Genomic DNA, 13,750 nt, shown 5'->3' with positions numbered 1-13,750 from the left:
TGAAAAGTTCGTGATTTCAGGCTTTAATGGTGACTTAATTACTTGATTCTTGCCTAGCATATTGTACTGGTTTTGGCTGGGATAGAGTTAATTTTCTTCATCGTATTTTGTATGGGGCTGTGTTTTGGATTTGTGATGAAACAGTGTTGATAACACAGGGATGTTTGAGCTGTTGTGAGCAGTTCTTACACAGCGTCGAGGTCTTTTCTGCTTCTCACACCACCCCACCAGTGAGCAGGCTGGGGGTGCACAAGAAGTTTGGAGGGGATAGAGCCAGGACAGCTGATCCCAACTAACCAAAGGGATATTCCATACCATATGACATCATGCTCAGCAATAAAAAGCTGAGGGAATTAAGAAAGAATGAGAGATGTTCAGAGTTATGGTGTTTGTCTTCCTAAGTAACTGTTACAGGTGATGGAGCCCGGCTTTCCTGGGGATGGCTGAACACCTGCCTGCCCCTGGGAAGTGGTGAATTAATTCCTTGTTTTGCTTTGCTTGTGTGTGCAGCTTTGGCTTTTCTTATTAAACTTTCTCTTGACCCATGAGTTGTCTTACTGTTACCCTGTTGATTCTCTCTCCTTCTCACTGAGGGTGAGTGAGCGAGCAGCTGTGTGGGGCTGAGCTGCCGGATGGGGTTAAACCAGGACAGAGATTAAAATGAGTCTCCCTGTCCTCACTTCTATCCTCAAAGCTGTGGAAGGTGTCATAAGAGAATCCAGCATTTGTTGGTTTCATTCTGATGTCTTATTCCCAGGATCATCCTCTTTCATGTTCCTGTTGCTTTTCAAATACGCTCAGAATTCCAGGTAAAATAAAGATAATTCAGTTACTGTGTACTTGTTGGCTGGGCCAACATTTACTCAGTGTTCATACAAACCACAGCCATTTCCAGGGGAATGAGAGACAACAAAGCATGACACAGCACTGTTGTCTACAACCTGCTCTTTTTTTGCGGGTTTGGACTCTGGTGCTACCTTTAACTTTCCTTTGATTTTTGTCCCAGAACTGGTGAAGTCTCAGCTTCATAAGATTTTAAGAGATCAGATACAAATTCTAAAACTAAGACAAATTTAAAAATGGGTATCAACTCAACCTCCCTTAAAAAATGGAGATTGATAAAACACCATAATGTTATGGACTAAAGAGGTTAAAGTTGGGCACCTGAGCCTGACTCTCAAATGTATCTAAACATTTAAAACCCCAAGAGTACAAATCATGGAACTTCCACCTTGTGACTCCTCTGTCACTGGTATTGCCAATGTTGGCTGCCAAAAAGGCAATAGCAACAGCAGAGGAATCACAAGGAATACACTGCTGCCATGTGCTCTACCCTAAGGATGTTCCTTCTGGCTCCGAAGGAGGACTGTGTACCAAACAAAGCCAGGGAAACTGAGTAACCGTAAAGCCGGACATGTGCCCAATCCAGGCAGCCGTGACAAACGCTTTCAGAGACCTGATCTCCACGAACTTCAGCACTGGTGGCTTTATACGCAAATTAATAAAGAATGCTACAGTACTGATTTCACTCAGGAAAAACAAGTATCTATTTGCAGCTGTGCCTGTACATTAGTACCAAAGACTTCAAGTCTTGATTTATTTTTTTTTAACTGAATTAGATAGTACTAAAAAGACATGTAGGCAAGATTCTAGGATCTCCAGTGCATGCTCTACAGTAAAATCCTTGACCGGCTAATGACTCAAGCAGGCTCCCTGCCAGAATGTCATTTACAAATAAACTTTTTACCTCCACTTCACTGGTTCGGGAGCACAGCCTCCTCCTTCACCAAATTCATGACTTAATAAATGTGTTTTTTGCAGTGTGCTTTTAAGGTTACTGAAGCCAGGCTATTTGCAACACTATTTTGGTTATGCTTAAGGACCTTCTTGCAGTTAGGTATATGTTGAATAAAGATGATTTAGGAAGAAGTACTGTATTCTTTAAAGACTGTGTTTTGTCATTTTTTTTAAGTTAAATTTTTCTGGATGTTACACTCCTACTAGAGAAAGATAGCAACTCAGCAGCCACGCATTGCCTGCAGATGTTATACTTAAGCCGCAGTTCATTACCCCTGACATTTTGTTTGAGGAAATTACCTTTCAAAAGGTTGTGAGATAGGGCTGTCAACCATTGTCAGACAGAGGAACTTGAACAAGTTAGCAAAGAATTCTCTGAATGCTTAAGGGAATAAAAAAATTACATACTAAAATGTGCTTTACATTCACATTTTCTACTTTAGCTTATCTTGGAAAATATCCATATAATCATTTCAGCATACTCACCTCAGCTAGGTAAAATTCATCATATTGTCTCTTGAAATTTTCTCCTTTGTAGTAGTTACTAGCAGCAACAATCACATCTACAGCCACCATGCTTAGTATGAACATATGAAACACAGATGACCTCATCATTTTCTGCAAAAGAAAGATAAAGTTTTATCATCGAGGCAAACCACATGCATTCTAAAGTTTTATCACACTGTCAAAACATAATCAGCTATAATAGTATGTTTTAATAAAGCTTCTTTACATTATTCTAATTTATCACTCTTTAAAATATATTCTAAAATGTTGCTTCAATTGATTTGTTTGTATGTGTTTTTTTTTTATTTTCAGTTTTTTATTTGCCAATTGACCTCTTACTGAAGGTTTATCATTTAATATGATTTTCATTGCTTTAATATGTTTTTCAAGCATAAACTTGTATACTACTCAGTTGCCCTTGGTTAATACTCCTTCATTATGATTTATTCATGCAGATCTTAATGACTTATTGTCCAGGAAAAAGTAACATCAATTCTATCTTTTGCACTGCTTTTGCTGTAGAAAGACAAGTAATATGGGATTCATCTGATGTCAAACTATTGCCTGAAAGTATAAAACATATCTACGTGTAGTAGATATGTACATCTGGGCCAATGAACCATCAAGTACTTCACAGACAATCCACGTATCTGTGCACTTAATGCTTTGTGGCACTGCTGCTGCAACCCCACGAGTGGGAAGGGAAATGGAGTCAAGCAGCACTGGGCCCGCCACAGCTCTGCCAGAAGAAGCCATAGTCAAACAGGCAGAATGTAGTGTTATTTTACATTAAACGATCTTTGAATGAATGATCACTAATATCTATATTTTACAATCTTTCACAAGTAATAGAGTTTATGTCTTTAATGCTTATCTGCAAACCCAACATAAGTAAGATACGTGCCATTATGGTTCCTTGAGTTTGTGTGCGAATTTGTGTTCACATTGGAAAAGGCCATTTGTATTTGCTCCTGATTTTATATGTAAAAGCACCTGATAAAATTTCAGGAAAAATAAACCCCAGAATTTAGAAGAACTCTTCCTCTTCTCAACTTCTTCCTAAAGACTTTGCCTGTCTTAGTTTATATTCACAGAATCACATAATTATTTAAGTTGGAAGGGACCTCTTGAGATTATCTAGTCTACCCCTGCCTGCTCAGGCAGAGTCAACTAGAGCAAGTGTTCCAGGACTGTATCCAGTTGGCATTTGAATACCTCGACAGATGAAGACTCCACGACCTGCCTGTGCAACCTCTTCCACCTATTACCACCTTCACAGTAAAAGAGTGTTTTCTTCTGTTCAGATTTTCAAAATTAGACAATGTCCCACAGGGAGACAGAAAAAAATAAGATAACGGAATCTCTGAAATTAGAAGGGGTCACCTTGAGATCATGTAGTCCAATCCCTCTGCCCAAACCAGCATCACCTAGAGCAGGTTGCTCAGGACCACATTCAGTCAGGTTTTGAGTATCTCCAAGGGTGGAAACTCTACAACCGGCCCAGGCAACCTTGCCCTGTTTTTTACAGTGGAAAAGCTTTTTCTCATGTTTAAATGGAATTTCTTGGTGTTTCAGGTTGTGCCCATTGCCTCTTATCCTACCACTAGACACTAATGAGAAGAGCCTGGCTCCACGTTTTTTACTTCCTCCCATCAGGAGTTTTTTTACTGATAAGGTCTCCTCCTCAACTTATTTTCTCCAGGCTAAATAGTTGCAGCTCTCTCAGTCTTTCCTCATATGAAAGATAAAGATAAGATAGTCCCTTTATCAACTTTGTGGCCTTCTGCTAGACTCATCCCAGTATGTCCACATCTTTCTTGTACTACGGAGCCCAAAGCTAGACACAACACTCCAGATGGCCTCACTAGGCCTGAGTAGAGAGGGATCACCTCCCCCAGTATGCTGGCAATGCTCTTCCTAATTCTGCCCAGAGAATCATTGGCCTTTGCCTTAAGAGCTCTGATGTTCAACTTGTTGTCCACCAGGATCCCCAAGACCTTTTCTGCTAAACTGCAGCTGGTTGTTGCCAAGCCTGCACTGGTGCATGCAGTTGTTTCTTCTTCAGTGTAGGACTTTGCTTTCCCCTTTGTTGAATATCATGAGGTTCCTGCGTGGTCAGCTCCCCAGCCTATCAAGGTACCTCTGAATAGCAGGACAACCATCTGGTGTATTAGTAATTTCTTCCAGTTTTCTATCATTTGCAAACTCATTGAAGGTGCAGTCTGCGCCATCATCTAGATCATTAAAGAGTGTTGATGAATCAAGGATGGCCTTGCAATAGCATTGGCCAGCTCTCTTAGCAATCATAGCTGCATCCCATCAGATTCCATACACATCTGTATGTCCAGTTTGTTTAAATGTTTCTTAACCCAATCCTCTTCCACCAAAATAAGTCATCTTGGCTCTAGACTTTCTCACCAGCCTCAGGGGCTTGGGATTCCTGAAGGTCAGTCTTACTCATCAAGACAGAGGTTAAAAAGGTATTAAATACTTCAACCATTTCCATGTCACCAGGTCCCCTAACCCATTCAGCAGCAGCCCCACATTTCTCCTAATCTTCCTTTTGCTGCTCTTAAATCTGCAGAAGTCTCTCTTGTTGCCGTCCACGCCTGCTGGCAGATTCAACTCCATGTGGGCTTTGGCTTTCCTAACCCTATCCCTCCACTCTCAGACACATACTTTGTATGCCTCCTGGGCTATTGGGCTCTAATTTCACCTCTTGTACATTTCCTTTTTTTGCTGAGTTTTGTCCTGTGCTATGTGTTCATCCCATGTGGGCGTCCTGCCACATTTGCTTGATTTTTTTCTAGCTGGAAGGGGACCATTTTTGAGCTTGGAGGAGATCCTTGAAAACCAATCAGTTTCTCCAGACCAAATGCCACTATTCCTACATTCATACAGTCCTAAAATTATATTTGGTCCTTTGAAGGCAACTGCAAGGCTGATGTGGCCCTCGGTGAAAATGATGTTGACACCCCTGCTCTAGACCCTCTTATCTCTAGGACTGTATCTCGTGGGATTGTTCCAAGCAGATCCCTGAGCATGAAAAAGTATGCTCTCCTGAACACCAGTGATATAACCCTGTCTTCTGGCTTTGTTCCCTCCTTGCAGGATCCTGAACTCCACATTCTCATGGTCATTGCAACCAAGACTGCCCCTGAACCTCACGACCTGATGTGTTCCTCCTTACTTGCAAGTATGAGGTCCAGCCAGAATACCTGCCCTCATCAGCTCACATATGTTAGGAAGTTCGCATCACTGCAATCCAAAAATCTGGACTGTTTCCCTTCTGTGTTGCCTTTGTAGCAGATATTAGATTAAATTGCCCCAGGAGAACCAGGGCCTGTGAATGTGAAGAAAACCAGGGCCTGTGATTCTGTGATACAGGAGAATTCATCCCCTGTTTAATTCCCTTGTTTTAATGTAGTGTCACAGAATCACAGAATGTCAGGGATTGGAAGGGACCTCGAAAGATCATCTAGTCCAATCCCCTCGCCGGAGCAGGAACATCTAGATGAGGTTACACAGGAATGTGTCCAGGCAGGTTTTGAATGTCTCCAGAGAAGGAGACTCCACAACCTCCCTGGGCAGCCTGGTCCAGTGTTCCGTCACCCTCACTGGGAAGAAGTTTCTTCTCATATTTAAGTGGAATCTCCTGTGTTCCAGTTTGTACCCATTGCCCCTTGTCCTATCATTGGTTGCCACCGAGAAGAGCCTGGCTCCATCCTCCTGACGCTCACCCTTTACATATTTATAAACATTAATGAGGTCACCCCTCAGTCTCCTCTTCTCCAAGCTAAAGAGACCCAGCTCCCTCAGCCTTTCCTCATAAGGGAGATGCTCCACTCCCTTAATCATCTTTGTGGCTCTGCACTGGACTCTCTCCAGTAGTTCCCCATCCTTCTTGAACTGAGTTTGCTTAAATTGAAGCTGAGTGGAGACTAAGCACATATTTATAAACATTCAGCTAACAGGACAGCCTCTTTTCTCTCAACATCTGGACTTCTGCAAATGACTGATAGTGCTACACAGAGAAGACAGTTCAACCCTACCCACACTAGCTGGCTTCCTGGTGGTACAACATGGTTGTGTATTCCAATCTAGAGAGGGAGGCTTAGAAGACAAAGCCTGACTGTCAGAAATTTATAGAACAAGCCTGGGTTAATGACAATGCCTAAAACACAGTGAAGTCCCCAAAACAAGAGTGGCTAAATGAGGTCTTGCTTTTATTTTTAATCCACAAGGCAAGCTATAAGGATACAATAATTAATACAATAATTAAAGATAGGGCTGCTGGCATCGGTCATGCATTTTTGTCAGTGGCGTGATTCAGAACAGGTAGCATTGTATCTGTTACATTTCTATTTCACACAAGTTTTAAACAGATAGTCTCTCTGCATATTTTGCACTGTATTTTCAATAGTGTCAAAATTTCCTGCATAGTAATGAAGTACTCTGCCTCAGTTGTGAAAGGACTTTCTAAAACAAACTAGTAGGCGAGGCTGTAAAATGCACTTTTCTCTCCCTTCACAACAGAGAAGCAAAATGGTAATACAGAAAGAATGAAAATGCATAAACTGCCTTGGTACATGTACATGCATGCATACTTCCTCACACAGTCCGTACCTTTGGACATTCATAAAAAGCTTTTCCAGTGGTTTATTTGATGCTGGAAAATAAATTACAATAGCATAAATAATATCCTAATCATAGAATGACTCAGTGAAACTCAGTAAAGCTTCTTGTCAATTACTAAAGGTCACCTTCCCACCTCCACTGAACTGAAAGGAGACGATTTAGTTACCAGAGAGTATTATGTTGGCATAATACCATTCAACACCAAGATAATCAGGAAGGAGGTTCAGAGGGGATACAAGCCAGACACAGGCTACACCAAGGCAGGAAGAGCTGGCGGAGGCAGCACCTGAGGAGCTGGCAATGTGCAAAGCACCCAGTTGCTGGCAGGACAGGGAGCCCACAGGGCCAGCAACATAGAGGGATCTGAGCAAATACACATGCACAGCAAAAACACTCTGCTGAGGAGACCCAAAAGAAAGAAATTTATTGCTTTTAAATCCCAGGACTGGCCTGCTCGTGGGGGTCAGATTGGCATCTGTGTTTCTTCATTTTTTTCTGTTGCATGTCAGAATCTAGCTGCTCACTTGTCATGAACGCTACGTGTGACAAGCAGCTTTCCTGCTGGCCTCTCAGACTGCAATATCCCTAGGAGATCAATCACACTGCTCCAGCCCACACACCTCCGGCGCCCAGCTTTCCCCCTACTTTAATCTGTCTTAGTTTGTTCTTTCTGCATCACAGAATTTTAATTTGGATTTGTACTCCTGAAATGGCTCAAGTGCCCCTCTGCTGTAATGTTTGACCATGAGAGTTCACTGCCTCTTTACACATTTCTGTATTTGGAATGAGGTCTAAGAGAAAGCTGAATTTAGCCCACAGCACTTGCCCAAGCCTTGAAAATAATTTTGGATCACTGGATCAGCAGTGTGTCGTTTGGATTATAGCTCTTTTCAGAGCACCCAGGCATTGAAAATTCTCTATGCAAACTTGAAAGAAGAGAAGTAATGCCAGGTTTTGTTCTTGTTTAATTTACTGACCTTGGATGTGTGTGTCTTAAACTGTGTAGGAATAAGATGAAAGAAATGTTCTGATGTTGCTGTCAGCCAGTTGCAAGATGGGAAAATTGTGTCTAATATTAAACTGGACTTAAGATTAGCTGTTTTGAAGCAATCTCAAGTGAAACGCCCTGTTGCTGCCATCAATCAACCATAAGTGAAGAATTTCTCACATTTATTATGAATCACTTCTAATGCTGGCATCTGGCTTTATGCAGGATGATGATTCTCAGTGTCCAGGACACTGAAAAATGTGAATGGCACATTGAAGATGCAACGGCCATAAAAAACAATACATGACAAAACATTAATGATCCATGTTCTTTCAGTATTGGAAACAAACAAAGGAATTGAGGATTTGCTTTGTGCCTGAATGGGAATTTCATGAAAGCAGAAAAGACTTTTAAATACCACTCTTCTATTTAACATCAGGAATGTGCTTTTTACAGCTGAGGAACTCTGAATGAAGAAATGTACGTAATATCCTGGATTCACCCAAAAGCCCAATTAAGCAACGACACTGGAATTGCTGAAAGGAGGAGCCCACCTGGGTTACTTCATCTCATGCATGGCCTAACGCAGTCTTCTGTCACTCCAGAAGTACCGGATTTGGGTACATTGTCTAATGATCCTTTCACCTTGCTGCATGGCAGAGGGAGGATGAGTGACATAAACTGACCTTTGCCAGCTCACTGCCAAGGAGAAAATCCACAGCAGCTGCCACCTTACCCAGCCAGAGCCACGCAGAGCCCAGCTCAGGAAAGCAGTCACTAAGCAAACTAAAATAACTGAAGATGGAACTACGTTTTCCTAATGCTAAACCCCTTTTTGGGGCTTGATATGTACATCAGGTTATTCCTTGTGCCGCCATCCTTTACATGAGATTTTTGTAGCTCTCAAAAGTACTAAACCAATTAATGAACAGTGTAAACACCATTTAACTAAAAGACTTTGATAATCACTATATGGGTAACTAGCATTTTTTTCTTAATTTTGACACTCTCGAATTGTGTATTCATCAACACAACTGCAGGAAAAACACAGTTTTATCTGTATCTCTTTATATTTTAGATATACTTTAACGCTTCATAAAGCAACAGCATCTCCTCCTGAGGATGGCTCAGGCAAGCTGCCTACTCCCTTTTCTTCTTCATTAGCTTTTGCTATTTGCCCACAGAAGCCAGGTCCTGCTAAAGATTCCAGCCAAGCTTCCAGCTACACCTGTTGAAAGACCTTATACTGGCTATGTGATTATTGTGGTTAATTTTGTACCTACTGCTCTAATGATAGTTATTTGTACCATGTCTACACATGCCTCCTGGAGGATCATCCTCTCTGGTAGCTAGAACAGATTTTGATTTGTCAAAGTTTTTTAGACGTGTACAACAGGGTTGGGTGATATTTAAAACAGTTATCACAACTGAAAAGGTTACATTTGTGCTACTCCAGTCTTTTTTTACCTATGGGCCTGTCACGTCCTAGATCATACCCCTGCAGCGGCACGAAGGCAAATACAACTCCCAGCTCATTTCAGTGCATGGCAGCACCACGACTTGTGGTGGTGGCACCTTCTGTAACTACACTGCACGTCTTATGGTACCTGGAGACTTCTTAAAGCCCCGTTAGCTGGGGTCATATGGGTATCACCAATACAGAACTCTTGGTCAGAAGAGCTAACAAGGCATGAGTGAAGTTCATTACAACCCCACAGAAAACAGTAAGCCAAATAGAAAAATGAAAATTTATTTTGAGTAATTTATCTTTTTTTTTTCCCAATTTCTTCAGAGCTTGAACCACAACTTCTAAATGCATATAGAGGGATCATACGTTTTATACAGCAGGGCCAGTTTAAGTTGTATGCATAGAATTCATACCACTAAGAAAGTAAACGAGGAAACAGTCACTCAAGGTGCTAGCCAATATGGAGTTGATATTGAAACCAGGAGACATCACATGCCTCAGAAATTATTATAAGGTACTGGAACAAGACTAGAAATAGCAAAGAAAACTTGACTTTTAGGATTCTATGCAACACGATTTCTAAGAGTCACCAAGCAAAGATTCAATCTTGGCCTGAAGAAATGGGCATTTTTTTAATCTTATACAGGTTTAGTATACTTGTGGTGTTTATTTTGTCCTTTTTTTTTTCTTTTTACAAAGTGCTTGAAGATACCTTGACTATGAAAGAAGCTTTAGAAAATCACATTCTATACACTGCTAATCATAGATAATTCATAGCATGAATAGGATAAATTTGATTTTCATCTTGTTGGTTAATGGCCATCTGAGCAAGTACAAAATAGTGAAATTGCAGGAAATTTTCCCTTTTGTTTGCAGAACATTGTAGAGCATTTTACAAGCTGCGTAACTAATTTTCTATAAACCATTCTGCTTTCAACTTACTTTATGACTGCCTGACAAAGATATGCTTGTAAGGAGAATTTAGCAAATTATTCTCATGCTCTGCAATCTGAACATTTCTGAAAACTACTAAGCATTAACCACAAATTTTAAGGGAACAGGCTTTTTAATATCTTGCATAGATGCTGTCAAATGTGTGGTACATTAAAAACATTGTAAATCTGAGAGATCACCTACTGCATTAGAGCGAAACTTCCAGCTGCTAGGCAAATTCAAGTAATGCAGCCTCACTGGGGAAACAAGGTGAAGGGTGAGTTTTTAATTAAAGACACTGAAAGGGGTGGCATTTAGACACTGCAAAGAAAACAAGTCAGCCATCTCAGCTCAGATATTATTAACTTGGGAGATGACAGAGAGGCAGTCTTGGCTTTCCAGTAGAAGCTGCCTGTCCCAGTGCAATGAGAACGGGGTGATTCTTTACCAGTTTAGGCTATAGAAACTTGCTCTAACTTTCTTTATGATGGTAGAGGAATTTCTTAGGGTAGTGATGCAGTAGAGGTGAGTGTAAACACTCTAAAGACCCACAACCCATTGAAAAATCTCCTTGGAAACTCTACTTATTTTGGGATCACCTTAGCATAGAGAACCTTTGTTAACAGTTGCAGGAGATAATACAGAAGTTATGGTCATATTCAAGGAAACACACCCCCACCCTGCCACCCCCCTCCCTCCCAAAAAAACCCCAAAACAACCCCCAAAAACCAACCCCAAAACATCACAACTTTTGCATGTTTTAGAATATGCAGTTGGAAACCTTTCTATAAATGTTCTCTGGCTGCAGCAGAGGTAACACTGGCCTGGCAGAAAGAGCAGCATAGACAGTAATCCGTCCTGGCTTGAAAAATATTCTATGCATTTCACTTTATTGTGCTTCTCTTTCCACCTTCTGCCTCATCTGATTAACGTGTAAAACTCAAGGTAGGCACTGTATCTAAACCATGTGCTTTTACAGGGCCTCCTACTATGCAGCCTCAAAATCGGTTGGAAATGGGACTATTATTGAATAATGGCAATGTTTTGAGACATGCAAATACATGCTCTGATAAGTAATCAGGGTTCTGCTTTTCATGGTATCACAATAATTTTTTAAAGCAACAAATGCCATTTTCAGATTATTTATGGCTAAAATCATACAGAAATCAGCAGTTGCCAAGGTCTGTCTTCCAATACTCCAAATGTCTCTGTAATATTTGAAAATACAAGCAATCAATGAAACTGTCATACTGTACCAGACTGCCGTTTTCAATACCAAATTTTAATTTAAAAATACAAACTACTTTAAAAAGGCAAACCAAATTCTGGTCAAATGAACACAATAAAATCAGTAAGACAGGAAGAATGAGAAAATACACACTTGGGAAGTAAATTAACGGAAATAATGATAGACATCTTACTGAAGAAAAATGAAAAACCGCAAGGTATGACTTTTCTGAGTAACAGAACTTCAAAGGCAAAAGTTTCTGTCAGAAATTAGATACTTTTTTCTTTACATCCCAGATTTGATAGCCAAAGTTCTATTTCTGCTATAGGGCTAAAGTGTTGCATACAGAATCATAGAATCATTTTGGTTCAAAGAGACCCTCAAGATCATTGAGTCCAACCATAGCCTAACTCTGGCGCTAAACCATGTCCCTAAGAACCTCATCTACACATCTTTTAAACACCTCCAGGGATGGTGACTTCACCACTTGCATGGGCAGCCTGTTCCAGTGCTTCGCAACCCTCTCCGTGAAGAATTTTTTCCTAATATCCAATCTAAACCTTGCTTGGCATAACTTGAGGCCATTTCCTCTTGTCCTATCACTCGCTACTTGGGAGAAGAGACCAACCCCCTCCATGCTACACCCTCCTTTCAGGTGGTTGCAGACAGCGATCAGGTCTCCCCTCAGCCTCCTTTTCTCCAGGCCAAACAGCCCCAGTTCCCTCAGCCGCTCCTCATCACACTTGTGCTCCAGGCCCCTCACCAGCTTCATCGCCCTTCTCTGAACTTTCTCCAGCACCTCAATGTCTTTCCTGTAGTGAGGAGCCCAAAACTGAACACAGGATTCAGGTGAGGCCTCACCAGTACTGAGTACAGGAGGAAGATCACTTCCCTAGCACTGCTGGCCACACTCTTCTTGATGCACACCAGGATGCTGTTGGCCTTTTTGGCCACCTGGGCACATGCTGGCTCATGTGCCTCCTTCAGACTAGCTGCATCTTGTTAATTCGTACCCTGCAATCACAGAATGAAGCAGTAGTACAGGGACCCTCCTGTACGTCTCTTACTAACAGCAGCCACTTTTCTCCTCCCACGAACTCCTACGAGAACAGTCAAAAAGAGAAACAGTGACTCTTCTGCCCTAAAAATCCAGGAAATAATGGCTTCTTTGAACCTAAATGAACCTCCTCCTCACTAGTTGATAAATCAGCAAGCACAGACATGTTGTTTTCTTTGCAAGAAGACACAGAGGAAGCAAGCGGCCTTTCAGCATCTGCAGTCTGACTTAGAGAAATGGAGAGCAACAGCTGCAACATAAAAGAAATCTAAAAATACTACTTAAATTGTTTGTGGTAAAAATAATGCATAGAGATTGTTACCTTCCCCTCAGATTTTAGAACTATTAGTAAGTATATCATAACCTCAGCAGTAATTTTCTTAAAGCTCCATACTATGAAATGTAAAATACAACACAAATAACATGAATACAGATTTAACGCTTTTCCCTAAGTATTGCAACACAGTTCAATTCAAAAAATACTATGAGGCAAAATAATTATTGTATAAAAACTGAAATTAAATAGGCTAAATTAATTTTTGGTTTTTTATCTAGTGACTTCATCTAAGTTGTCAGGATGAAGTGGACCCTGTACTTTACTAACATGTAATTAATCACCCACCTCTCCTACGTGGATTAGTATGCTCCCTAGCACCACGGTACTTGTGAAAAGAAAGTCTACAAGTTTTCTCTCACAATAAAAAAATACTCTCAATTGCAAATTGTTACTGACGTCTTAGCAGCAACCTAGATATCTAAACTAGTTTAAAATCAAAGTGGTAAATGCATTTAATCTCAAGTACAGGAAGAGGTACAGACCCAAACACTCCCACTGGTCACATTATGGTTTAACACACTATACATACAGAAATATATTTTTTTTTATATATATATGCACACACGTTCATGTACATATATATACACACTCATAGGGCAGGACAAACAGCTGATATGTGATGCTGTGCTCCGTTAGTCAGCTTATAATGGATGTATTTGACATTTTTAATCTATATTTTCTAGGTTTTTCTCTGAAAACTCAAGCTGATTCAGTATCTGCATTATAACATTGTCTGTAGTTATATACTGTTGCTGAGCCCTCTAGACACAATCTTCTATTTTATGTATGTCAATAAT

The 13,750-nt window shown here is 40.7% G+C and overlaps 1 protein-coding gene across 2 annotated transcripts in view; it reads right to left on the bottom strand.

The window, feature by feature from the left end:
* Positions 1-13,750, bottom strand: part of NALCN (sodium leak channel, non-selective) — a 241,612-nt gene that overhangs the window by 114,886 nt on the left and 112,976 nt on the right. For both annotated transcript variants that reach the window (XM_065628719.1, XM_065628725.1), the window contains exon 11: positions 2,284-2,415. In XM_065628719.1, the coding sequence (XP_065484791.1) occupies positions 2,284-2,415 (132 nt within the window). The remainder of the gene's footprint in view (positions 1-2,283; positions 2,416-13,750) is intronic.

This window comes from Caloenas nicobarica, chromosome 1 (assembly GCF_036013445.1).
Source record: "Caloenas nicobarica isolate bCalNic1 chromosome 1, bCalNic1.hap1, whole genome shotgun sequence".
Taxonomy (NCBI): Eukaryota; Metazoa; Chordata; class Aves; order Columbiformes; family Columbidae; genus Caloenas; species Caloenas nicobarica.
This window is presented reverse-complemented; position numbering and strand designations above follow the sequence as displayed.